The following is a 27,981-nucleotide window of genomic DNA, read 5'->3' as shown; positions in this document are numbered from 1 at the left end:
AGGAGCTAGATCTAAATTGTCACAGCTGGAGGATGAATTATCTTTATAATCATTAAAAACTAGATTAAAACTTTAGAAGAACTTCTAATAAGATGGAAAAATGTTCATAATAATAAAAATACAAAACAATATTGCTGGAGAGGTTATATAGTCTTGTGTTTAAAAAACACACAAAAAAGCATAGATACATATAAAAATTACTGGAAGAAATTAACCATGATGTCAGTTACAGTTGTTATTTCTAGGGGGTAGAATTATGTATGATTTTTATTTTCTTCTTAGGACATTTCTGTGAGTGTTCTTCAGTGACTGTATTGTACTATAATTAACATGTTAAGTTCCCATAAGGTAATTTCAGAAAATAATTATTACTATGATGATTTTTCAGTCTTTCCAGTGTCAGCCTGCCATTAGCTAAGATAATTCCAATAGTAAATGGACAGATCCATTCAGTTTGCAGTGAAACACCTAGTCATTTTGTTCAGGTAAGAAGAAAGTTTGGGGGTATTATTTAAAACATTGTATCTTTGGTTGTGGTTATATTTATCTGAAATAAAATTACATTTCTGTCCTGTGATATTCGTTCAAAGAAACCAAAAACTTAAAATCACATGTAGAGTGTGGTAGAATGCCCCACGAAAGCAACAGTGTATCATGGCAAATTTATGAGGTTGGGAATACCTTTCTCCGAGTTACAGTCCAAGAACAATTAGCCTGCATTTTTAGTCCACATACATTCTGGTGGTCAGTTGAACTTACTGTGTTAATATTTTGCATTAAACTATTGGTAATAAGATTGAGCTGTGAGATTAGTGATCCAGTTCCACAAATTTTGAGGAAAACTAAAAAAATTTTGTGGAGAAGTAAAGCATTTTAGATTTAATAAATATGACTATTAATAGTGCACCAATAATCTCCTGAAAAGCTGCATAAGACATTACTACCTATAACTCCATCCTTTCTTAGAAAAGCATTTTGGAATGCATTAAGACTGATATTATTGAAATAGTAACTTTGAATCCACATAGTTTTTTTTTCTGAGTCACTTGCAAACTTGGATTAGAAAACTTGGTTTAGAAGACTAAAACTTTTATTAGAAATAAAAACTTGGTTTGCGGGGTACCTGGGTGGCTCAGTCAGCTAAGCCTCCAACTCATGATCTCAGTTCAGGTCTTGATCTCAGGGTCATGGGTTCAAGCCCCATGTTAGGCTCCACACTGGGCGTGGAACAACTTAAAAGAAAAAAAAAAAGTAAAAACTTGTTTGCAATACACCTCAATTCCAAGCTACTGCAGTAATGGACAGTGAGAAGACTCTAAAGCCTAAGCGTCAGGGTGGCATATTCTCAGTACCATGTGTCTCAGACAAGTTAGATTATCGTCCTTGTACTTTCTACTTGGGAACGTGAAAAGCACTGAGACTACAGACTACTACTTCTTTCTGTGTATAGTGTCATCAGTTTGTCCTTTACATGTCCTTTACATGCTTATTTTCCCTTACTGTTCTCTTCTGTCTTCTGTGTCATCTTTCTCACCCGTGACAGTTAGACATTCATATTGCAGAAGGAAGAGTGAATAAGACTGATCTCATTTTATTTAAAGTTTAATTTAAGCTTAATTTTTTAATTAAAAACTTGGTTTAAATTTTTAATTTAATATTAATTTTCACATGTATATCAGTGAGAGAAAAAAGGTTGTAACTTCTGGCATTTAAACCTTAACTTTACCTTTCTCCACTTACATAAAAGTCTCTGGCTTCATCAGTAGGCTGTTCATCTTGGCAACAAGTGGGAAATACAACCAAGCATAATATACATGTACTACATTAATTAAAATCTGAATAATTGATAACAAAAACAAAAGATTTCAATCTAATAAAAACACCAATTGTTAAAGTTTTTGAGTATGACTGAATGTAGATTAAACTGATATACTACACTATTGATTGACAAGACTCCCACCAGTTCTTTTAACCATAATTTCTATGAGTTAAAATGCCACATTGCCTTCAGAGAATTTAATCACTAATTTATTGAGATCAAGACTTGTCTATAGCTCACTTGGGTTTTCTGATACTTAAAAGAGAACACAAAGGACAGTTTCACTTACTGTTTCTCTCATGCTCACAGGGGCACTCAAATGCTTCTGTGTCATGGATCTTTTCACAATCTGGTGAAGCCTATGGACCCCTTCTCAGAATAATGTCTATAAATGCATATTACAAAGTACATAGGTTTTAAAGAAAACCAATTGCATACAGTTTTCAAAATGCTTTTTAAAATCAAAGTTATGAAGAAGAAGCATTGCTTTTTTGTTCACGCATTAAATAACAAGCTATAACAGCAGTTCATGCAGCTTCCACAACTATCATACATGAAAATGTCTGATTTCTATTGAAGACAAAGTCATAGGCCATGCTAGTACTATCACAGTTGGTTGGCAATTTCCTAATTGAAAGAAATACTAGATTTTAGTTAAAGGTTAATGAAAATAAAATTTTTTTCTTATTTTTACATTTACAAATCTCTTAAGAACCCTTGTTCTAAAGTGTCTATGTGCGGTTTATGTATGTGTATGCAATAATATATGACATGCTACATGTATTCTGTGTTAGATCTTCTAAAAAAGTAATTTACCTCACAACCACGTTACATCAGCTTCTAACGAAAGTACCTTTAGATTTGTATCTTTAGTACTGTAATCATTTATTCAACAGATAATGTATCTAGTCCTTGGCACACATAAAAGTCCATTTGAAGACTGTTTTGGGTCTTCTTCTCAAAGTCACACTTGAATACTTACCATACTCACCAGCCTTCACATAAGAACCGAAACAATAAATATCTCCTAGAATTTATTATAAGAAAAAATATTCCTTTCATTAAATGATTTTCTTTTTGGCCTTAATGCCATAAAACTTAAGAGCTAAATTCATTGCTCAAATTGCAGATATGGATTCATATTATCTATACTTCTTACAAATTGTAATGTTTTACTGTCATCTTTGCTAGGATCTGTTGATGATGGAGCAAGTGAAAGACTTTGCTGCTAATGTGTACGAAGCTTTTAGTACTCCTCAACAACTGGAGAAGTGATTTCTTTTCCTTCAAGAAAAACTACAATGGAATTCATTTACTTTTAAAAATATGCTGAATAAATCAACTATATATAGGGTAATGATTTGTTACCAAAATGCCTAATAAAAATATATTCTTAATCAAAGTCTTCATTTCATAATAAAACAGATTTATTTGGCATCTTAATATATTTTTTTAAAGTCACCAACAGACTAGTTTTTGTGGGCATATCTGAGTGTACACAGTGCAAATATTTGTTACACCGTGGATACTAGTTCCAAACGGACTATAAAGCTAGTGTACTTTTTTTAATATTATATAAAATATAATATACATTGACATTAATACTGAGAAAAAATCTGAGAAATAAGTGTGAAGTTTAGAAAAAATGTACTACTTAACTAATCATAAAGTTCACTGGACTGCAGAATAGATGAGGAAATCAGGCTTTTCTCCAATTACTCTTCAAAGGTATAAATTATTTATCTTAAATAAACCTGATGAAGGACTTTTATTTTTATGGAAATCAGTGAATTTAACAACCATGATCAGTAATTTTTTTCTTTACTATTGTTAACAATCCTTAGAAAATTAGGTATTGATTTAGAGGTTAAAATTGTGCTGATGCTGTTTACTCAACAGCTATTATTAGCTACATAGTTTCATTCATTTTTATGTAAATAATTTTAATAACTTTGTATTGATTTTGAGACAGTAAATATCTTATTGCAATAAAATATTTTAGTAAAATACGGTTTTGTTGAGTTGATACCTTACAGCCGTTAATTTTATTTGTCCCATAGCATTTTTTGCTGTTATTTTGGGAGAATATGCTAGTTTTCAAGTTTTATTTTAACTGGTAATATAATTGATGCTTTCTTTTAGCTTTTTTGTTTAGAAAAAATAAATAGCATTTCCTTCTGAAAAGAAATAATTCATTGTCTCTAGTTAAATCTATATTCTGTATCTATAAGGGTAATTAGGGCAGAAATAAATGAATCATCAGTATATTAGATACATTTTCAGTAATATAAGAATATTTTCAGTGACATCGCTTTATGTTCCTCCAACATAACATATAGCTAAGTAGTAGAAGGTACAAAATGAATTGTGAAGTCTCTTCTAAGGCGAGGCAAGGCCCAAAGTCAACTGCTAGGGAGTCTATGTCTACAGTGTTTAAAAAAAGAAAAGAAAAATCAGATGTAAAAGTGGTGAGGAGAGCAAATGCTTCTCTTCAAAATTTGACAGAATATAGTGATATTATTTTCTAATAGGGTGACGGAAAAACTGCGTTTTGGAAAATTAGTGAATGTGTATGTAATAGGGCATGCATCTCTTCCAGCAGTATTAACCCAGGATTTCATCCAAGGAATATTTGAGACTGAACAGGTGTGGCCTTATAAATGGATCAAAATCTGGTCAGCTGAAAATTTTCACCTGGAGTCCTCTACATCTGTGGAGTTGTGGCAGTTGAAGAGATGACAAGGTAAAAACCACGTGTATTTGAAGCTAATTGACATTACAGATTTGTCTTCAACTAGTACAGAAAGAGCCCTCTTGTCTGGGACCCTTAGTTGTTTGGTTCATCCAAAAGGTCACTTGAAACAGGGTATCACACAAAAAATTTATTCTTAGGGGCACCTGGGTGGCTCAGTTGGTTAAGCGTCTGCCTTTGGCTCAGGTCATGATCCCAGGGTTCTAGAATCGAGCCCTATGTCAGACTCCCTGTTCAGTGGAGAGTCTGCTTCTCCCTCTGCCCCCTCCCTGCTCATGTGCGCCTGCGCTCTCTCTCTCTCTCCCTCTCGCTCTCTCTCAAATAAAATCTTTAAAAAAACTTTATTCTTACATATTTTAACTTTAAATATTCTTTGTCAATTATTTAATGTAGGACCCAGGTCTTTTCTATCTTTTTAGTATAGGTCTGCTTATAGGCGTTCTCTAATTATCTTTCTTGTATAAATCATATGGATTGCATTACATTATATAGTTGTGAACCAGGGATACAGAATTTTTGTAGATTTTTGCTATATTTTCCTCCAATCTTTTAGAACTGTTTCACCCACAATTAATTTACCAATACCTTTAAATTAAAAAGAAAAAAAGCAGCACACTTTTTTTTTAAGATTTTATTTTTAAGTAATCTCTACCCAACGTGGGGCTCAAACTCACAACCCCGAGATCAAGAGTCTCATGTTCCTTTGACAGCCAGCCAAGCTCCCCTAAAAAAAACAACACACTTTTATCTAGTCTTTCCAAAGTTCAGCTTGGTTTTTGCAGAGACTACAACTCTTCAAACTCATGTTAAGACCGTTTGTATAATCATGATAAAAAGTTCAACTGGCATAATTAGTTTGTTTGATAACTGTTTTAATTTCCTAGAGCCACTGTAATAAATTATAACTAATTGAGTGACCTAAAACAACAGAAATTTATCCTCTCACCATTCTGGTACTTGGAAGTCCAAACTCAAGGTGTCAGCAGGACCATGCTCCCTCTTGCTCCCACCTTGCTTCCTTCGGGAAGACCATTCAGTCCTTTCTTGGCTCTCCCAGCTTCTGGTGGCCCAAGTGTCCCTTGTCTTATAGCAGCAAACTCCAGTCTCTTTCTCAGTCTTCACATGGCCTTCTCTGTGTGTCTGTGTTCTTTCTCTCTTACAAGGATACTCTCATTTAGGACCCGCCTACGTACAGTATGCTCTTATCTCAACACTTACTTTATTTACATTTGCAAAGACACCATTTCCAAGTAAGATCACGTTCTTGGCTTCCAGGTGAACATGAATTGTTGGGAAATACTATTCAACCCACTATAGTCACAAACTCAACTCAGCTTGGTAGACATATGTTGCAACAAGTAGAAATCGAAGTAAAGGGTGTGCCAGACAGAAAGAAGTCTATTAACTGAAAGCATGTAGCTTGCCCTAGGAACCAATCATCTGTATGCTTTTCCAAGGAGATGGAGAGCTTCAGTTAACCCAGTAAATTGGCTGAATGGAGATTACTTAAAACTGCTTCTACTTTTTCTCCTTCAAACTTATATAAATGTGTTTGTTACTATGTATATATAAAAATTTGATAAGACCATTTATTTTATTTGCTTGGAAGGTAGGAAGATTTTATCTAACCAGGTCTTTCACTTACAAAACTGAAATGAACAGAAGGCAAAATGTCTGTCTTATCTTCTGTTGTCTTGATTGATATTTAGTTGAATAGCCTGATCTTTTAGAGTAATTGTGTTGCTTGAATATGACACTCATAAGAAAATGAGATAGAATCTTATTAAAGTGGTATCCATATTTAAAATATCAATGTCTACATTATTCAGTCTAATAATCTAGTTGGCTTTGCCTTCAATATTTCTCTAGTCATTAAAGGAAAATCAGAAGGTACTGAAATTCAAATCAGGCCATTTTGTACCTATTTAAGAACTCTGGGAAAAGGATTATTTGATTGGAGGATAAAAACTATTAGCTTAGGTAATGAGAGGTCTGATTTTTAATTATCCTTACTATAATTCTTGCCTTCATATCACAGATATTTTTTTATATAGTTGGGTTAAATGCTGAACTGTATTTTGTCATTTAGCTCCCTCATAGCTACTAAATAACTAAACTTCCTATTTTTGTTTTTGCTTAGTATAGTGTTTGGGATCATATAAATCAATCCAAGTTGGATCTCTAATAAAATATTAATTGGGATTTAGAACTATTAACATATTTATGTATGTAAATACCTTGGCATGGTTTCAAAAACTGGTGATTTTAGGAACTTCAACAATGAGTAATTTTTTTTAAAGTTTTCAATGTTAGCATGATTTTAGGAAATAAATATGTACTTTGATTTCATTCTCTATTTGAAGCATTTTTTGGAAACAGTGATATGTCTGCATTTGATTAATGTAACAAAATGGAACCTGCAGTACTTCAAATAAAGATCTGGCCAATTAAACATCTTTTGATGAGGAGAGCGAGTTCTCTAATCAGTGTTTCTTTAAACTTACATCAAAATCAATATTATTTTTACTTCATTATTTTGCTTCATTCTTAGGGAAGATTTGAGTAGAATTCATAATTTTCAACCAGGTTTTCAAATTCAATTTGCTTGAAGGCAAATACAGGAAACATATTTATTAATCTAAGTTGGAGCTCAAATTAGCTCACCTACAAAAATTGGCCTATACCTCCAATCCCATACCCCCTCCACCCCACCTCAAAAACCCTGAAAGAATATGTACTAAAATATTAATAGTGGTGATCTAAACAGTGGCTTTAGCATTTCCAAAATGCTTTGAGCATTTTTGTATGTTTTAAAATACCTACAGTAAACATGTATCTGTTTTATTACCAAGAGGGAAAAAAATAATTTTTTTTTTATAAAAAGACAATTACTGTGTGCATTGGAACTATGTATTAGGCCAAATTTATTATACACCTATCATCTATATTAGTCTGCTAGGGCTGCCATAACAAAATACCAGAGACTGCGTGGCTTAAACCACAGTAATTTATTTTCTCACAATTCCAAAGGCTGAGAGCCCAATGTTTGGCAGTTTGGGTTTGTCTTAAGGCCCCTCTCCTTGGCTTGCAGATGGTGCTTCCTCCCTGTGTCCTCACATGACCTTTCCTCTGTGTGCTGCATCCACAGTGTCTCTTTTCTTACAAGGACACCAGTCATACTGGATTAGGTTCTCACTTTTATGACTTTATTTAACCTTAGTTACCTCTTCAAAGTTTCTGTCTTCAAATACAGGCACAGTGGGGGTTAGGGCTTCACCATATGAATAGGAGACACAATTCAGTCAGTCCTTACCACCACCAATTCCTAGCTAATGTAAAACAAAAATTTCCACCTCTTAATCACACATGGAAATAAATTCGATATGAAGAGACTCTGATGGCAAAGTACACCGGAGAGTTAAAACAGTTACATGGGTGATTTAGGAAAAATATTAAGGAGTAAGTGGGGAAAGGGCTGAATTGCCTAAATAATTACTTGACTTTCCTTGACCAGTTTTACAATTGCTTTCTCTATGTGCTACAATTACAGAAACGTGATATTTTCTAGTCTTCAATGTACCTGCAGCATGAACCTCTCTGCTGCAAATCAGATCACATTAGTTAATTCTAGAGCCCAGCCCCATTTACAGGGCATCTGATGAAAGGTTAGATGTGGCAGTTCTACCAGTAAGCCATTTGGCTTCAAAGAAGTCCAGTTTAGTGGCTGTCCATGTCCCAGCAGTTTAATCTGAAATTAAAAACACACACAAATATCTCCAAATGTATCTCTTTGACTCACCCACTTTATTAGATGTGGCTGGTATTTCTTTAAAACACTATAGACAGGAGACTCATCTTTTGGTTTTATTTAGTGGTTCACACATTGTTTTAACCCTTGATCCAAATGAGTGCATACATGTGTCTTGCTCATGTATTCCTCTCATATAAAAGTGTGTAAGAGTTGGAAAAGAATTGTAAAGGTTGAATAGTATCAGAGTAGGGAAAACACTGAAGAGAGGATTGGGGAAAAGGACTCTGGAACCAATCTGCCCAACATAAGGCCTGCATAGTTGTGCACAGAATGTTTGGAGAAAGGCCCCCCTCCTTTATCTAGCAACACTTCCTCCCGGATTTTCCAGTAACTAATTAACAATACATAAGTCTGATCAATTATTACTGTAATTGTTTTATATCCTTAATCTTATACTAAGTGGATCTAGATAGAAGTAACTTCCTACATAACTGTGGTTATTTTGAACAAGAAAACTTTGCCTACCATGTAGAGCAACACAAAAACAAAACCCATGAACTTTTAAATAAGAGTATTAATGGAAGCCAAACAGAATACAGATAAAATAAAAAGATGATGTCATACCCAGGCCCCTAAGCTGTAATTAAACATCAAATTTGAACTCCATCTTTCTCTCTGCCCGATCAACCACAGTGTTAGAAATGAAATATGGAAAATGATGCAAGGAGAAGCATATGGACAATTTACATCCAAGGAAATTGTCAGTTTCTTAAAAATAAGCTATAAAATATATCAAAATGAACTCAATGCCAGATGTGTTGGTTACAACTATTAGATTAACTTTCTCCAGATTTTTTTAATGACCTTAAAATAGTATTTAAGGTCATTTTACTTTTATTCAGATTTGTTCTGGGATGGGATGTCTGGGGGAGACTCTGAATCCATTTTATGTATGTCTGTATGTGTATGTATTTATGAATTCCAGAATTCATTTTGGATGCTTGCAGAACTTGAACAACCTAAAATAACTGTGAGAAAGAATATCTATTTTACATTGATATGCGTGGAGACAACATAGCTGTTTTATAAGTTTAGTTTTCTGGGAAATGAAAGAAAACTTTCAAAGCTTTGGCCAAACGTTGCCATTGATGAAGTTCATTTTTAAAATTACAGGTATCCCTCACTTTCTGAAAGTTTGTGTTATGCCACTTCACTTTTATGAAAGACCTACAGTAGTTAGTACCTGTTTTTGTAACTGAAAGAAATCTAAAGAGGATTTTCACTTTTACAAAAAAAGGCAAAAAGTAAAGGTAGCATTCAGTGTTTGTTTTGCAGAGAGGCAGTGCACACCCCAAGCAGCAGCCAGAGTGGCAGCAAGTCCCTCCCCACGCTCAGCATCTCAGCATCAAGCTGCCAGAGCTCTGAGCTGTGTCTGTGAGCATCTGTGCTTTATCACAGTTCATTTTGTGCATCCATTAGCAAGATATGCTCTAAGGTATTAGAAGAGCCTAAGAGAGGTTGCTTTTGGGGTCTGGGACTATTCAAAAAAAAAACTTCCACATAAATTAACGGTAATTGCATCTTTGCTTTACACCATTTCAGTTTATGAAAGGTTTCATAAGAATGCTCTGCTGTACTCTTATAAGATATAAAAGGAACATAAATAAAGATAATTAATAAAGATAAAATCCCCTTACCTTTGTTACTCCCAGAGTAGCTATGGGTTGGCTAAGCAACAGACGTATTGATGTGGGCCATTCAAGAAATATGGCATAGACCAATTTTTGTTTACGTTTGGATGTGTACCTGGTTAAAAGGGGAAAAAAGTATAGTAATACTATAGGTCAGGTTTGGAATTATTTTACAGAGATACTTCCATGTAGTAAATATTTACCAATGTCTTCATGAATAGAGGGAAGGAAAAATAACTCCATGGTAGAGTAAAGAGGACTCAAAAGGGGTTCCCAATTCCATTGTGTGTGTTGGGGCCTGGAGGGGAGGTTCACTATCCCACCAAGCAATTCTCAGACACCAGCTGGGTCTCCTACAATTCAACTCAATTCTGACACTATCTACCTGGGGATAGTGTCAGATTTCCACAGGCAAGGATTCGGTCCTACAAGACTGCTTGCCTACACCACTCTCAACTTCAGACACCAATCACAAGTCCCAGTTATCACCTGGTCTTCTAACCCACAAGCTATAGAAGGGAGGTTACAACGACATCCTCCTTGGTTTTGATTAATTTTCTACAGCAGCTCACAGAACTCACAGAAACATTTTACTTACTAGATTACCAGTCTGTTACAACAGGATAAAACTCGGAAACAGCGAGAGAGAAGGTATGGGGAAAGGGCTTGGAGCTTCCGTGAACTCTCCAGGCACACACACTCCCAACAATCCTGAACCTCTCCAAACCCCGTCCTTTTGGGTTTTTATGGAGGCTTCATTACAGGGGTATGACTGATTAAATCAATGGCCATTGGTGACTGATTCAACCTCTAGCCTCTCTCCTCAATCTAGGACTGAAAGTTCCAACCCTGTAATCACAAGGTTGGATCTCCAGGCAACCAGCCTCACCCTTTGGTGAAGTGGAAAAGTCACCTCAGTAACATAACAAGAGACATCTTTATAGTTCTCATCACTTAGGAAATTCCAAGAGCTTTAGGAGCTCTGTGCCAGAAATGGAGACAAGACCAAATATATACTTGTTATAAATCATAATATCCTAGTACCTCCCTCCCCCCACTTCCCTTTACTAAAAGGAACAGACACTTTTCTAATATTACTCTTCATCAGACAGTTCTCATGGAGCTGGAAGTAGGCAGGGGAATATAAGCAAAGAAGGTAAGATGTGAGAGTAAATGGCTTTCCACCTGCTGGTTCAAATCTTCATATTCCCTCCTCAGCAGATATGTATGTGTCAATGCTGGGCCAAGTACTGAGGCTCGTGTTAGGAATAGAGTAGAAAACAAAAACGCACTTAGTTCTTGTTCTTAGGGAACTTAGACTAGAGTGAGGAAGACAGACGTTCAATAATCACACAAATAATGTCAAAGTGTGGGTTTTAACAAGCACAATGAAAGAAAAGGAAATTGAAAGATTTTAACAGAGGGATCTCTTTAAATTAGACCATCAGCAAGAAGCCTCTCCAAGAAAACAACATTTAATCTAAGACTTAAAGGATGAATGAGAAAAAAGGAGAATATGTAAGAAGCGTTAAGCTCTAGGCAAAGGAAACAGTACTCACTCATTCTTTTACTTAATTTTTCAACAACTATTTATTGAAATCTTAAAATGCTAATCACTGTTTTAGAGCTGGAGACATGATATTGAACATAGTCCCTGTCTTCATGGAACTCACATGGTAGTGGGAAAAATTAGAATGAGCAGGTGGTGATTAAGTGCTATGGGGAAAACTGAAGCCACATGAGGACAGAGCATGCTAGGTTGGAAACGAGAGGTGTAGGTGTTATTTTAAATCTAAAACTCAAGCAAGACCTCTTTGAGGAGGTGGCATTGAGGAGACCTGAAGAATGTGAGGGAGAGCCATGTGAGTATCTGGAGGAAGAGAGGACAGCAAGCACAGAAGTCCCCATGCAAGAGTATGCTTGGCCGGTTGACAAGGCAGCAAATGGGCAGAATGAGAATGAGGGATAGCAGGATGGCAGACAAGATCAGACAGCAAGGAGCCAGGTTTTTGGGTTTTGTTTTTTGTGGGTTTTTTTTTTTAAGATTTTATTTGAGAGAGAGAGAGCATGAGCAGAGGAAGGGCAGAGGGAGAGAGAGAAGCAGACTCCCCACTGAGCAGGGAGCCCAACGTGGGGCTCAATTCCAAGACCCTGAAATCATGACGTGAGCCAAAGGCAGACGTTTAACCAACTGAGCCACCCAGGCACCTCAAGGAACCAGTTTTTATAGGACCTTGCAATCCTCTATTAGACCTGGCTCATTCTCTAAGCCTGGAAACCATTGGAGGAATTTGAGCATAGAGGTGACATAACCTGGCTTTATTATTTAAAAAGGTTTTATAGCAGATAGATTAAGTGGGCAAGGATGGAAACAGATCACTCGAGAAGCCACCGAAATAATCCAGGGGAGAGATAACAGGGACTAAAATGATGAGAGTTGCCACAAGAGAGGATGAGAAGTAGTCAGATTCTAGATATACCTCAAAGACAAAGACGATGATATTTGCTGATGGACTGGCTGTGAAATGTAAAAGGAGAGTTAAGGACTCCAAGATTTTGGGCCTCACGACCACCTAAAAGGATGAAGCTGCCATTAACTGAAATTGGGAAGACTCTATGGAGCTGGTTTAGAGCAAAATTTAAAAATTAGGACCTCAGTTTTGGACAATACCAGGTTTAAGGTGCTTATACTTCCATGAGGAGTGGTTGACTAGAAAGTTGAATATATGAGTCTGGAGTTCAAGAAAAGAGGTCAGCACTGTAGAGGTCATCAGTATGGCATTTAAATCTGTGAAAATGGATGTGATCACCTGGGGAATAAAAATAAATAGGAAGAATGGAAGTCCAAGGACTAAGCCTCAGGGCACTTCAATGTTTAGTGCCTGGGAACTGGAGGTGCAACCAGCAAAAGACACTTAAGAAGGAGCAGCCAACAAGAAGAGATGGCAATCGGGGTGCCTGGGTGGCTCAGTCAGTTGTCTGCCTTCTGCTCAGGTCATGATCTGAGCCTCTCCCTCTGCTATTCCCCCTGCTTGTACTCTCTCTCTCTCTCTCTTAAATAAATAAAATCCTTAAAAAAAAAAAGAAGAAGAAGAAGAACAGACTCAGATGCTGCCATAAACTCAGAAAATAGGGACCATGAAATGACCCTGGATTTGGCAAAGGACAGGTTAAAGGGCCTTGGTAACAATGATTTTACGAAGTCTGGGGTTGGAAACCTGACCAGAGTGGGTGCAAGAGAAAACTGGAGAAAGAAATTGGAATTAACAAGAGAGGAAGGAAGGAAGGAAGGAGGGAGGGAGGGAGGGAGGGAGGGAAGGAGGGAAGGAGGGAAGGAAGGAAGGAAGGAAGGAAGGAAGGAAGGAAGGAAGGAAGGAAGGAAGGAAGGAAGGAGAAAGAAAAAAGAAAAGAAAAGAAAGAAAAAAAGAGAAAGAAAAAGAAAAGAAAAGGAGGGAGGGAGAGAGAGAGGGAGGGAGGGAGAGAGAAAGATTTAACATGTTTTACTATAAAAGAAAGGAGAGGGCGCCTGGGTGGCTCAGATGTTAAGCGTCTGCCTTCGGCTCGGGTCGTGATCCCAGAGTCCTGGGATTGAGCCCTGCATCGGGCTCCCTGCTCCGCGGGAGGCCTGCTTCTTCCTCTCCCACTCCCACTGCTTGTGTTCCTGCTCTCGCTGTGTCTCTCTCTGTCAAATAAATAAAATCTTTAAAAAAAAAAAAAAAAAAAGAAAGGAGAGAAATGGAGAGGTGCCTGGAAATCTAAGGGTTAAAAGAGCTTTTTTTAAGATGTAAGAAATAACACATTTGTGTGCTGATAGGAAAGGATCTAATAAAGAGGGGAAATTGAAGATGAGGAGCAAAAGGAGAGAACTTCTAGAATAATATCCTTGAGTGGCTAATTTTGGTTGGGATCCGGGACACCAGGAAATATGTGTGTGAGTGTGTGTGTGTCTATATCTGTGTATTTCAGTCACATGTAGCTACCCATGGGCAGGCATGGAATAAGTAGAGCTAAATTTAACCAAAGTTGAGGTTTTAATCGAAGTCAAGTGAGTACAACAGAGAGAAAAAGAGTATGCAATGGAGTGATGAGCCACAGAATCTGACCGGGATAAGGAAGAGGGCTGAGGGACAGAGAAAAAGTGACAGAGTCACAGATGGTATCCTCAGTGGATTATAGATCCCTCCAGAAACCCAAGTGTTGTGTGGAGTGAGCTGAAATATAAAAGGTGGTAGGACACAGGAGAATGCTTCAAACTGAGATCATGGAAGAGATGCAATTATTGGTAATGCAGGACCTAAGGCATGACCCAAAAAGGGGGTAGCAAAGGTACAGTGGACAAGAACCCTAGAACAGAGTCCAGAAACTGAGGGGCCAGCAAATTAAAAGAAATGTGAATATAGATAATTCAAATCAGTAAGAACTGATGTTAAGAGTAGTTCTGGGGACAGTGACAGTGAGCCAGGGCTGAAATCTCGAAGGACTGTAAGGGAGTCTACAGATGACTGCAGCAAGCTGGGGCAGCATGCATGGTATAGGAGAGAGCTTCTACTGGGGGGCGGGGAGGGCGGGCCACATGGGGTTGATGAAGTCGGTAGGAGCCAGACAAGGAGCTTCACAGGCCTTGTTAAATATTTTGGCTTTTATTTTTATTTATTGAAATAAAATTTAATGGAATAATGGTTAATACTTGTGAAATCGTGATCAGACCCCCTTGTAGTCAAATATATGCCCAGACACAAATTCCAAAACCAGATTTAAACTAGTCTCTGTAAAATGAAGGATTGGTACTGAGTTCTCACTATGGCTTCTCCCAGACATTCTAAAATTCTACAATTAGTTGCTTCTGTCTACATTGTTTTACTTTATTTTCTTCAGTGAGCTGACAATTAGTTTTAAGTCATAAGTCAAATAGGATCAAAGAAGAACATTTAGTCTAATCTTTGGTTTATACTTGATCAGGCTATATTCACCTGGTGACAACAAAAGGTGAATTTTTAGAGCTTCACTGATACTACTCTTATTTATATATTTTAAGACCCCACATCAGAAACCATCAAATTTGCAAAGTGTAGTTCAGATACTCATTGGCACATGGAAGTTCAGACATAAGCCTGAAGCAAGGCTTTTAAAGAAGATTCTAGTTAAAAGAAAAATTAGCATGTTAAAATAATTTTAAAGAAACTGTAGGTTTAGATTTATTAGAATAATATGAACAAATTTTTCTCAATTAAAATAACGCTGTTATTTGGGCTGATTTTCAATATTTTTTCTGCCCTTTGACACCTCTTTCTTGCTAATTTCATAAGATGGAGCAGCTGCAAAAATTACAATTAAATGACTAAACAGAAGTATTCCTTTTGGATTAACCCCTCAACATCTTTCATTTTTCTGAATGGCCAGTAGAGCGATTTTTCACTAAAATTTGCCCACTATTAGGAAGTTTCTACAGATGATTTAAGCTCGATTTGATAAACAGTAAGTGTTCAAAAACATGCTGACTTCTTCTAAAGTTTGGAAAGTGCTTTGTCTAAATAGGCATGCATCCAATTTCCTTTTTTATCCTACTTTTCTCTTTATACCTCTGAGAAATTTTAGATGCCTTCCTCCATCAAACAGTACTTGGTAACAAGAAGAACTTACCACACATTTGGGGTAACATCATCACTCTGGGACCTCCAAGGGTGGGTTTCGTAAATGGCTTCTCCATTGACTTTTAGCCAGGTCCCCATTTGCCTCAATCGCTCCTCAAAAATTGCAGGAATGGTGCCATCATGTGTGGGCCCAATATTCATCAAAAGATTTCCTCCACATGAAACTGTTTCTACAAGTTGCTAAAAAGTTAAGAATAAATAATCTTAGGTAGATGAAACAATTCCACTGTGAATGTGTTAACAATATGTTGTTATTTGTGTGCTTACACCTGCATGTAATCACCATCCAGAAGAACACAGAAAATAGAATAATAATAAAATACAGGCCACTGAGCTATACAAACTATAAAAAAATAATTCTCACACACCCACACAATTAAGAATATTACCTTAACAGTCACCAGACATTTTACTGTACCTTCACTAGTTCTTCGATTGTAAGATAGTCATTAATTCCAGCATCTCTCCTGTAGCCCCAGGAAAACTTGTCTATCGTCATGCAATTCTCCCATTTATGAGGCAAAAGATGTCCTGGGTTGTACCGATCACTGCAGGTGTAATAGCCACCATGCTTACAAATAGTACCACAGCCCCACCGGTCATTGGTCACAACTGTGTCCCGAACTGGGCTGCAACAGAATTTTTTAAATAAAACATAAAATATTTTACATAAAAGGAAATGTCACTGAAAAGAAGTCTAACTGAAATCCACTCCTGAAAAATCATCATAGCATAACATAATGCAAAGCCCATGGTTTTGAAGTCAAATAGACCTGGGCTGGTTGCAATCCTGGCTGTCGCTTTCTAAGCTCCCTACCCGGAGTAAGTGACCTAACGCCTGAAGAATCAATTTCCTCATCTGTTATTAGAACAGAAATAATTTATGTAAAACACCTAGCCCAGTAACCAGCACAGAGAGCACTTATAAGACTATCAGACTATTATTTGAAGCTCCTTCTCCCACATATTATGATAGCCAGAATTGAATTTACACTCAAAACATTCTTCTCACCTATGACTGAATAATCTCCTACATATATTATTCTAGCCATCCTCTTACAGTTGTGCCTGATGTCGAAAAATCTCTGGCAAGTGGACTGTTGCCATCATGGAATTTACAGTGGCAGGAAACAGACCCCACAACATTATCATCGGAGCAGGTGTGAAGCTCCTGCACCTTCCCACTTAGAAGAGACAGTTTGCTTTACAAACTGAAGTGGATGGTTCCCAGTCTTTCGTCTTGGAAGAAGTACCTGGAGAAACTGCTGCTTTAAGTAGCCAAGAGCTCTCCAGAATATTCTTATGCACACCCCAAGTGTGTCCAGGGAACACACGTAGAACACTCTCTGACTTCAGAACACAATATCGAGTATGTTCTAGTTACAAATATAAATTTGGTCCACATGGTTTAAGCCTAACAGAGGAGCTCAGCCTGAACTCCCTGTTCTAATGGGGCAGTCTGGAACATGCTAGAAAGCTACATGTAAAGAACAGGAAGTGGTGAGAATGCTGATGAAGGAGAAGAGGAGGCAGACAAGGGTGACAGTGACCGAGCAGCAAAGATTATCAAAGGGTCAGAAGATAAAAAGAAGGAACCAGAGGAACTGAAAAGCACATAATCACAAACAGTGAGGAATTGTCTCAGAATAGGAGATGAAAAGGGGGACCCACAAAATTAATGTCTTCAAAGTTCTTGATTCTGTGATTTTATCTTTTTTTAGTGATTCCAAATTTTTAATGATTTTAGTGATTTCAAAATCAGACTATTGAGTTGTATTTGTAACTCCTGATTTGTAACTCTTGCTTATTGATTACTCTGAGTAAAAACTGATATATCTAATGGGCATCATTTACAATGATTTCCTCCTACCCCACATCACAGATGAGCCTAAAAGGGAATATTTCACAAAGCAAACAGTACACGTGTATGAGGAACATTTAGGGTCATGACAGCAATCTAATAGCATACGCACCTTTTGTTATACAGCCAGGCTAAGAAGGCTGTGCTGTTCCAGTAGTAATCAGGGGCTTGTCCGTCACCATCCGACCACAGGATCTCCGGCTGGTACTTGTTCACTAACTCATAGAGTTCCGGCAGCGTCTTAGAAACTGGAAACTGTTGCTGTTGGAATGACCTGGACTTATCCTCAAGGAAGAGTGGATGAAACCATTCAAAAAGAGAATGGTACAGTCCAAATCGCAGGTCAGTCCTGTTCCTAATGGCTACCTCAAGTTCCTTGACGAGGTCCCTCTTCGGCCCCTCATCTACAGCATTCCAGTTCCATGAATACTTTGAGCCCCACAAGGTAAAGCCTGCACAATTATATTGAGTCTTTGTAAGAATATGAATTTGTTTTAGCAAATTTCCACCTCTATAAATGCCAAAACAAACGAGATAGTACATGTGACATATAAAAACTTCTACAACAACAGTTTTATGGCATGTTTTTTCATAGCACGTATTCTACTTTTATACAAGCAACAAATGAGAATTTCAACAAGGTGGAACCAAGGGGGTTTTTTTTTAGTAACTTTCTGGGTACCCCCTTAAGGTCTGTGTAGTCTGATCGATCTCCTATATTTTTCCTCTTAGAATAGAAGCTCCTTGAGGGATAGCATCATGCCTGCAGGATTCCCTGCTATATCCTCAGCCCAACTGTTAGCAGAGGGTCTAACACAAAATCAGCAATCAACACAGATCACAGCTAAGATGGGGACATCTTCCACATCTACCATACTAAACACTGACTGCTACTACTTATAATGAAGATCCTGAAATGCACTCCTGCAAGATTCTTACTTGTCTCCTAAACCAAAGATTAAAGTATGTTCCCTGGTTGGGGATGATTTTATGTAGTGTGAGTCTTAGAACACCGGCGATCCATATCTAATAGTACATCTTTAGCTTTATCGTTCATCCTTTATCACCAGAAGGGGAAAAGATACTCTTCCCCAGTAGTTCTGTACTTGAAAATATTCCCACCATTTGTAATCTCATCCTTCTCTAAAGTCATAAACTTAGATGTTGCTCTTTAAACTACCTGAAATTATCTACCAGTTAAATGGGTAAGAAAAATAATCTGTCTGCCATTGAATAAGCACTTTGAAATAATTCATATTTTAAAAGGAATTTGCATTTAGATTGTTCTATATAAAAATAATAGAAATGCTATATAAACTGAAATAATATAAAAGCCTCAAAAATTTTAGTTAGTGCCTAGGAACGTAAGTACATTGTTACTATCCCACTGAAATCTAAACAAATCTTTGAGAATAGACATACATAAGGCACTCAGTATTTACTCTTGTGAATTAGGACAAGTCTAAGATGGACACAGTCTTCAGATTCATTTTCAAGAAGCGTTTAAAACAGCTCACTCTTGTTCCAAAGGCATTTGTGGTAAGCTTCAAAGCCATGTTAATATTTAAAGTCCTATTCAAAATGTTTGAAGTAGGGGGTCTAGTCAGTAGAGCGTGCAACTCTTGATCTCAAGGTTGTGGGTTTGGGCCCCATGTTCGGTTGTAGAGATTACTTAAAAATAAGAAAAAATAGTTTTAAAAAAAAGTTTCAAGTTGACAGGCTGTTGCCAGACAGTACAAAAACCACGTGGGTCTTCACCACCACCTTAAAGGCTCAGAGATCTTCCTGCCTACCAAGCTCAGGGGGCTTTTTTCCATAAAGCAATGAAAATGGGAGTCCTATAAAGTTTACAAATGTGGGCTTCATTATCTCTCCTCACTGTATGATTAAAAGTTATTTTGTTTTGCTTTTAAATAAGCTCACTATGTAATACTTTGTGCCATACAGCTTAAAGAGTTCCTAGACGTCAGGAAATCAACATGTTCAAGCAAATACACTTTCTAAATATCTACCTCAGTAGGAGAAACATCTATAGGAGAAAGTCGTTAAGCCACCAGAATGTAGCCAAAGGGAAAAGTATTCTAAGATAATTACAGATTTTTGGTTTTGATTCTTCCCTCCTATTCCCCTCCCCACCTCTGGAGAAAGCACTGAGGCAAAATTTCTTATACCAGGCAAAGATGGTCATGCAAAGGAAACTGTCAAATGAATTATCATGTGGTTGGGATAGTAAACAATTTGTTGACGCTTCCTTGATCTTCTGGATACTAGAACAGTAATGGGTGGAAACTATCCTGTTAATGTAGGACCCCTGTGATGGATAATTTTATGTGTCAACTTCACTGGGCCACAGGGTGCTCAGGTATTTGATTAAATATTATTCTGAGTGTGTCCATAGGGGTATTTCTGCATGAGATTAACATTTTTTTTATTATTATGTTATGTTAATCACCATGCTTTACAACATTAGTTTTTGATGTAGTATTCCATGATTCATTGTTTGCGTATAACACCCAGTGCTCCATGAAGAACGTGCCCTCTTTAATACCCGTCACCTGGCTAACCCATCCCCCCAACCCCATCCCCTCTAGAACCCTCAGTTTGTTTTTCAGAGTCCATAGTCTCTCATGGTTCGTCTCCCCCTCCCATTCCCCCCCTTCATTCTTCCCCTCCTGCTATCTTCTTTTTTTTTTAAACATATAATGTATTATTTGTTTCAGAGGTATAGGTCTGTGATTCAACAGTCTTACACAATTCACTGTGCTCACCATAGCATATACCCTCCCCAATGTCTATCACCCAGCCACCCTATCCCTCCCACCCCCCACCACCCCAGCAACCTTCAGTTTGTTTCCTGAGATTAAGAATTCCTCATATCAGTGAGGTCATATGATACATGTCTTTCTCTGATTGACTTATTTTGCTCAGCATAATACCCTCCAGTTCCATCCACATCGTTGCAAATGGCAAGATTTCATTCCTTTTGATGACTGCATAATATTCCATTGTATATATATATACCACATCTTCTTTATCTATTCATCTGTCAATGGACATCTTGGCTCTTTCCACAGTTTGGCTATCGTGGACATGGCTGCTATAAACATCAGGGTGCACGTACCCTTTCGGATCCCTACATTTGTATCTTTGGGGTAAATACCCAGTAGTGCAATTGGTGGATCATATGGTAGCTCTATTTTCAAACTTTTTGAGGAACCTCCATACTGTTTTCCAGAGTGGCTGCACCAGCTTGCATTCCCACAGGGATGAGATGCGGAGAAAGAGATTAACATTTAAATAGGTAGACTGAGTAAAGCAAATAGCTCTCTCCAGCGTGGGTGTGCCTCAGCCAATCTGTTAAAGACCTAAACAGAATAAAAGGCTGAGTAAGAACTCTGCCTGTCTGAGCTCACACCTTCTGCCTTTGGACTCAGACTTGGACAAGAACCTAAATCATCATCCACACTCCTGGTTCTCAGGCCATTGGCCTCAGACTGGAACTGTACGGCCAGCTCTCCTGGATCTGGATTTCTCAGCTCCGTAACTGCATGACCCAGTGTTTTATAATAAATCTCTTTATATATCATACTTCCACTTGGTTCTGCTTCTCTGGAGAACCTTGACGAATACAACCACCATGTTTCCTTTTAGATATGCTTCCACCAACTCTGACATTTGTGGGCCCCATTACAGTCCCATCGTCTTTGTCCTTCTAGGTGATCTGTGTCACTTTCATTACTAGCAAACCGTCCACCATTGGGCTATCTAAGAGTTGGCCAAAGGTGCAGCAAGGTGTGTGGATAATGACACAAGACGACAGCAGCATAATCCCCATGGTGATGGAGCCTTCCCAGAATGTATTACAGAAGTGCAATGAAAGCAAAGAGGGCGGGGCGCCTGGGTGGCTCAGTCGGTTAAGCATCAGACCCTTGGTTTCAGCTCAGGTCATGATCTCAGGGCTGGGCACAGAGTCTGCTTCAGATTCTCTGTCTCTGCCCTCCCCCCACTCAAGCTTGTAAGCGCACGCGCTCTCACTCTCTCTCTCTCTCCCCCTCAAATAGGTGAATAAATAAAACCTAAAAAAAAAAAAGGAAAGAAAAGAGGGCAATTCTAATTATAAACTTGGAGCTGCAACCCACATCTCACTTCAAATAGCTTCGAATGAAATCTTGGAAATATTGTTAAATATGCACATAACAAAATGTGATCATTTTTCATTCTTTTTCATTTTTGGATGGAATATGTGGTCCCTTAAATTACAGGCAAATGTCAGTAGCCACTAACTGGTGTTCCTAAGAGAAAACTGATTTCATGTGTTTTAGTTTCTTCTTCCAAAAGAACTACTTTACATTTCATAACTATTGTCAGTGTTTGCAAAAGTTGCACTTACTTACCTTCATGATGTTTGGAAGTTAAGACAATGTATTTGGCACCAGAAGCCTGAAAAATATCTGTCCAGTGGCTCGCATTAAAAAACTTTGCTGTAAATAGTGGTCCAAAATCTTCATATTTGAAATTAGGAGGGTAATTATTTTTCATAAATTCCACATACGTCGGTATCTTTTTCTCTTGCCAATACCACCTAAGGGAGGAAGAGACACAACACATAAACGGCATACACATAAACATTTGAAATAATTGCCCCAGCTCCCCTTACTAATTCTCCCTTACTCAAATATTACCCAAATTCTTTCTCACTTCCCCATTAGTTTGACTTTGCCTTAAAGAAAGCTTAATAGAAACTTCCCTCGCTCTCCATCTATCCCTCTGAACATTCTAGACAACCCAGCTACCTTTTTGCTCTTAATTCTTCATTTTTAAATCACAATATGTAGTATGTATCTTTACACAGTCTTTAAAAGGAAAATCACATGCCTAAAACAACATGCATCTTTTATATTCACTAGCAAAGAACAAATGGGGTAGTTGGCAACAGTAAAATTAAAATGATACTGTTATTTTAATATACTGACTCAGCCTTTAAGGATTACTTGTTGTGCATCCATTCTGAGCAAGGCCTTCCTGCCTTTGGACAAGGTTGTGTGAAGCAATGCCTGGCTGCCATAATGTGACCATGAAGGGACAAGTCAACAGGCTGAGGATGACAGAAATAGGTTAGTTCTTTGATTTCATCAATGAGAAAACTGTCTCTACATTTCTTATGTTGAGTAACAAACCCTTATTATTACATCATTTACTTAGGTTTTCTGTACCTTGAAGTGAAAGTATCCTAACTGATCCATGATGCATTTTTGCGTTTTAAACTGAACTACAGGGGCCCCTGGGTGGCTCAGTTGTTAAGCGTCTGCCTTCGGCTCAGGTCATGATCCCAGGGTCCTGGGATCGAGCCCCACATCAGGCTCCTTGCTCGGCAGGGAGCCTGCTTCTCCCTCTCCCCTCTGCCTGCTGCTTCCCCTGCTTGTGCTCTCTCTCTGTCAAATAAATAAATAAAATATTTAAAATAAATAAATAAACAAACAAACAAACTGAACTACAAAAGACAAACTGGGACAGTCAGAAGGTTGAACAAGGATGAGGGATTTCTTTTTCTCCCAACACAGTTTAATTTGAATCTACATTCTCTATTATAGTCTAGAGTTACTTTTCAAATTCCATACTAATAGAGATGAAAAGAGGCACTTACTATAAAGAACCCATCATTTATATCTGGGTTTGAATTGCTATTAAGGACATCACATATACTCATCTCCACTGCTGACTGTTCTGAGTTAAATTGGGGTAGGGAGCAGAGGTTCAGAGGAGACACAGAGGGAGACCATAGATAATTAAAGAATCTTCTACAGGGTTGGGATGCCTGGGTGGCTCAGTCGGTTGCGTGTCCAGCTTTTGGTTTTGGCATGGGTCATGATCTCAGGGTTGATCAGGTCATGATCTGAGCCCTGTGTAGGGCTCCACACTCAGCGCAAAGTCCCTTTCCCTCTGCGTACCCCCCCAACTTGCATGCACGCACTCTCTCTCAAATAAATACATAAATAGAATCTTTAAAAACAAATCTTCTACAGGGTTAATGCACCTCCAGACCATCAGAAATATATTCTAGTTAGTTTTGTATGATCAGTATCTTTATTCTCCTAGGTCAAAACAAACAACCCTTTGTTTATTTGTAGAAAATGAAAAGTTAACCATTGCCAAGAATAATATAACTCAAAACTAGGTATTTTTGGCATAGCAATAGTCTCAATTAACATCGAATCCTCTTCTAGCACCAAATGTATATTTACCTAATATTCCTGGTTGAACAAAATGATAACGTATAATTTATTACATCCTAACATTAGGGGAAGAAAATCTGTTAGTTTATGTACCTGGCTAATCTGAAACATTTCAAAAATATACTCAAAATGCCTTACAGCACAAAACTTGCAAACGAAGATTTATAACATCCTGAAGTAAATATGTCTGGTAATAGACCGTATGGGAAAAAAGAGTCCCTTGTTTTACAAGTTGATTTCAAAAGAGTGTATGAATAGTGCCCCATAGCTTACACATTCTTTTACATCAGTTGGCCTAACTTAATAAAAATGGTTACTGTTTACAGAAAGTCAATGTATTTGTAGAAAGTGGTACAATGAATACCATGTAATGTTAATATAATATATATAGTTTATACTCTGTTGTATCTACTATATATTGTAGATATTAAATTTGATGCATATTATGTATATAGTATAAAATAGAGTTAAATATTCCTTTATTTTCTTATTTTACACAGGAATACATTATATATGTGTGTACATTATATATATACATTTGGTAACATTTCTATCTTGAAGAACTTAATACCTGAAGTATTTAATCCGGAAAGGTAGGTGAAACAGTTCAAAGTTATAACAGATTACATGCACATTTTTACGTAGATCTCAATAAAGTCTCAAGAGCAATATTTGTGCAGCACTTTTCATATAATAATTAGGGAGTCTTTTTAAGATAATATTCTAGAACTTTTTTTTTTTTTTTTAAGTAGGCTCCCGGCCCAGCGCAGAGCCCAACAGGGGCTTGAACTCAGCACCTGAGATCAAGACCCCCGCTGAGATCAAGCGTCAGAGGCTTAATCGACTGGGCCACCCAGGCTCCCCTCTAGAACCTTTTTTTAATTCCTAGAGCCACACACGGTTAACATTTTAACATTAAAGAGCCAATGCATGTCCAAATGAACAGAAGTTTCACATACTCGTAACTTATGTCTTAACCATACTTGATGGCAGAAGGGCGATGGACAACCGTTTAGGCCGAAGCCTCGCGGGTCCTCGGACGACCCCCACACCACTGGAATCATTTCTGCCGCCTTAGTCACGCGGTGGTTACAGTGTGGTAACTCCAGCTTGACACGTGCAACCAGCAAGAGGCTGAGAAGCCGGGGCTGCACGAAGCGCCCGCCGACGCCGGCAGTCCCGCGGAAGAGAAACGCAATGCTCCCCGAGCACCTGCGCGGTGCCTTATGCACTTAACACCCGGAAGTGCTGAACGCCGCTGAAACCGCGGGGGGCGAAGCCGCCAGGGGCCCAACAAACCCGCCGCGACCGTGGGCTGGGCGGTGGCGGCAGGCCCGGGGCGGGGGGTGGGGGGCCCGGGGGGGGCGGGGGAGGCGGAGTCGGAGCCGACGGCGGGGGGCGCGCTCACCAGAACCATTCGCTCCCGAAACTGGGCACGGAGAACACCCCCCAGTGGATGAAGATGCCGAACTTGGCCCGGTCGAACCAGGCCGGCAGCGGGCGGGCGTCCAGGGACTCCCAGGTGGCGTCGAAGCGCGGCGCGGGGGGCGCGGTGCTGGGTGCGGGCGGTGGCAGCGGCAGGAGCAGCAGCGGGAGCGCCAGCCCGAGCGCCGGGAGCGCCTGGGGCCGCATGTCCGCGCGCCGCTCTCGGTCCCCCGGCGGCCTCCCTGCGCGCGTCCTTCCGCGTCTGCCGATGAGTAAGCTCGGCGCTGTCACCTGACCGCGCTGTCCGGACAAAGGAGCCCTCCCCGCTGCCGTTCCGGGCGCTCCAGCCCAGGGACCCCCGGAGCGCTGCAAAACCAGTGAGGCCGGTAGTGGTCCCAGCCCGCCCTGAGGCTGCTTAGCGTAGAGCTCCCGGTCTGTCCGCCTCGTGCGGAAGAAAGAGTGAAGTTCAGGGACCTGTGGGAGCGCGTATTTGCTGGAGCAGCACGACCCTTAGAAACTCCCCGGGAGGGGCGCCTGGGTGGCTCAGTCGTTAAGCGTCTGCCTTCGGCCCAGGTCATGATCCCGGAGTCCTGGGATCGAGCCCCGCATCGGGCTCCCTGCTCCGCGGGAAGCCTGCTTCTCCCTCTCCCACTCCCTCTGCTTGTGTTCCGGCTCTCGCTAACTCTCTCTCTGTCAAATAAATAAATAAAATCTTTTAAAAAGAGAGAGAAAAGAAAAAAAAAGAAACTGCAGGGGAGTGCAATGTGACCCACCGGGCCGGGTGGAGCCCTGGACCCAGAGGCCAAGGCAGAAGGAACCTCGAGCCGGTCATCCAGTCCCTTGCAGGTCCAGCGCACCAAAACAACCCAGATCATTCTCGGCCTCTGTATCCACCTCCACCACCGCTCGCCCACCAAGCTTCTGGATGTGTTAGAACCGTGGCGGTCAACCTGGAGTCTGTGTCAGGTGAAATCCCAACAGTCTCCAGTTCAGGTTGGGGGCCCAGAATTTGCATTTCTAACGAAGTCCTAGATGATGCTGATGTTGCTGGTCCTGGTCACCAAACTTTGAGAATCACTGCATTTTCTAAAAATGTTTCTAGAAAACATAGTGATCTAAGGTGAGACCAGTGGCATGAATGTTTAAGAAATCTGCAGGCGTGGGGAAAGTAGCCAGAAACTTGGAAGGATTGATCAAGGGACAACTTCAGAAGCTCCCCTCTCCCCTTCCTAAAGGCTTTTAGAGTAAAACCAGAATCCCTTCTGCTCCTGCAAAACCCCTCTCAGCCATTAATGGGCCAGTTCACATGTCACCTCCTCCCAGCTTTCTGTCACCACCTTCCCTCCCAAATGTTTTACTCCCCACTAACTGTTCCAATTAACATCTTGTTCCAACCACGAATATAGGATTCCATTGATTGTTTTGTAGTTAGGAGGACACATCTTATTTCCCATGAGGCTGTGAGCTTCCTGAGGTCAGGGATGGCAACCATTTCTGTAGATCCTGAATTTAAAGCAGAGCCTGGCATGGAGCAGCACTTAAAGCATATTTGTTCAAGTCCTCCAGTGAACTGGGGTTCTAATTATTGAGCTTTATGAAAGAACGAAGAAGGAAATGACACTAACTGTCCCATCTCTGCAAAGACATGGGAGCAGCACCCCAGGTCAAAGGGCAATTACCTGCTTGATGCAGTGCGAATGGCTCCCCCGGATCACAGCTCCACCATAAGGGCCCCAGTCCTCCCAGGGTGAGGGCCTCCTGAACAGGAAGGGTCGGGGAATCTGCTGAGCATGCACGACCAATTGCAATAGCCTCAGTTCGTGATAAAGTGGGGTGATCATTTTTATTATTCTAGGGGCAGAGGGCAGGCTTCCCCAAGATGGGCCACTTCGGCATGAAGATTATTCTGAGCTGAAGACAATAGAGACCCTATGGGCTCAAGAGAAACTTTTTCCCCTCCCTAAACTACATAACTGGAGGTCTTTCCCAGAATAAGCATTATTAGCTGAGATAAATTTTATCTGAGTGACCCATCTGTATGGCAGGGCAAACATCTGCTCTTCTTACTGCCCTGTGAACAGCATTCCTTTCCTCTAAAGTCCCAGATCCCTGCTCCCTCCTCCTTAGTTCAGAATGACACATACTCCTCATTTTGCCTGACTGTTTTTGGAACTTCCGTGTCTGTGTGGATTCTCCATCTGTGCACTATTAAATTCCGTTTCCTCCTGTTAATCTATCTCATGTCCATTTGATTCTGAGTCCAGCTAGACAGACCTTGAGGGGACAGGAACTCCTGCTTCCTGACAGTTGGCCTAGTCAGCAGGACACTTAAACTCACAGGACGTAGCTCTGTAGCTCGCCCCAGTACTGCTGCAGCGGAGAGGTCCTGGGACGTCTGACACACAGTCAGCCGAAGGTGAGATCGCTCACCATGTCAGCCTCCCAGGATCTCTGTCTGCGAGTCCAGTGGAGAAAGAGCTGTGAGAGTCCTTTTTTCTTTGTAAATTGAGATCGGCAGGAGAAAATATTTGTGCAACTAGTTGCTTGGGTCTGGCGACTCTTTGGTTAACTTTAGTTAGAGTACTGTTCGGTTACTGGTCCACTTCCTCCAGGAGAAGGTCTTTGTCTTCCTTTGTCTGTGTCTTTTATGTTGCTTGTCATCTGCTGCTAAGGGACATCTTGGAAGTTAAAGCTGCAAAATCCATGGGCACGGGCTGAACACTTAAAAGCTGTTAGAGTGCACGCCACCTCAAGAAGACTCCCGTGGTAGGATAAGTTGGTCACACTGGGTCACCTGC

At 39.6% G+C, this 27,981-nt stretch overlaps 2 protein-coding genes across 5 annotated transcripts in view; one reads left to right on the top strand and one right to left on the bottom strand.

Annotated features, from left to right (window-relative positions):
• The window catches only part of PEX3 (peroxisomal biogenesis factor 3), a 36,561-nt gene extending 31,693 nt beyond the window's left edge, over positions 1-4,868 (top strand). The window contains exons 11-13 of one of the 4 annotated variants that reach the window (XR_004921753.2): positions 389-485; positions 3,011-3,172; positions 4,422-4,868. Coding sequence is in view for 2 of the 4 variants with exons in the window: in XM_036106679.2 (XP_035962572.1) it covers positions 389-485; positions 3,011-3,094 (181 nt within the window). In the remaining 2 variants the exon portion in view is untranslated. Of the gene's footprint in view, positions 1-388; positions 486-3,010; positions 3,263-4,418 lie in introns of those variants that run through there. The other 3 variants (XR_004921754.2, XM_036106679.2, XM_036106680.2) reach the window with 3 other exon arrangements.
• Positions 4,869-5,426: 558 nt separating this feature from the next.
• Positions 5,427-25,469, bottom strand: FUCA2 (alpha-L-fucosidase 2). The gene is made up of 7 exons (XM_036106677.2): positions 25,167-25,469; positions 21,920-22,107; positions 17,638-17,977; positions 16,083-16,293; positions 15,654-15,844; positions 10,020-10,128; positions 5,427-8,319 (listed from the first exon to the last, which is right to left on the bottom strand). Exons 1-7 carry the CDS (start codon positions 25,388-25,390, stop codon positions 8,179-8,181), a joined length of 1,404 nt encoding a protein of 467 aa, XP_035962570.1. The 5' UTR covers positions 25,391-25,469; the 3' UTR covers positions 5,427-8,178.
• Positions 25,470-27,981: the final 2,512 nt, after the last annotated feature.

The sequence above is a fragment of the Halichoerus grypus genome, chromosome 9, assembly GCF_964656455.1.
Source record: "Halichoerus grypus chromosome 9, mHalGry1.hap1.1, whole genome shotgun sequence".
Lineage (NCBI taxonomy): Eukaryota > Metazoa > Chordata > Mammalia > Carnivora > Phocidae > Halichoerus > Halichoerus grypus.
The sequence above is the reverse complement of the archived record's forward strand: the minus strand, read 5'-3'. Positions and strand labels throughout refer to the sequence as shown.

Excerpts from the sequence above, each read along its gene's own strand:
- FUCA2 (XM_036106677.2), bottom strand. The coding sequence starts at position 25,390 with ATGCGGCCCCAGGCGCTCCCGGCGCTCGGGCTGGCGCTCCCGCTGCTG. Across the intron at positions 15,845-16,082 it reads CAATCGAAGAACTAGTGAAG|CAACTTGTAGAAACAGTTTC; the intron begins GTACAGTAAAAT and ends TTAACTTTTTAG. Across the intron at positions 10,129-15,653 it reads GATGTTACCCCAAATGTGTG|GTACACATCCAAACGTAAAC; the intron begins GTAAGTTCTTCT and ends CCTTTTAACCAG.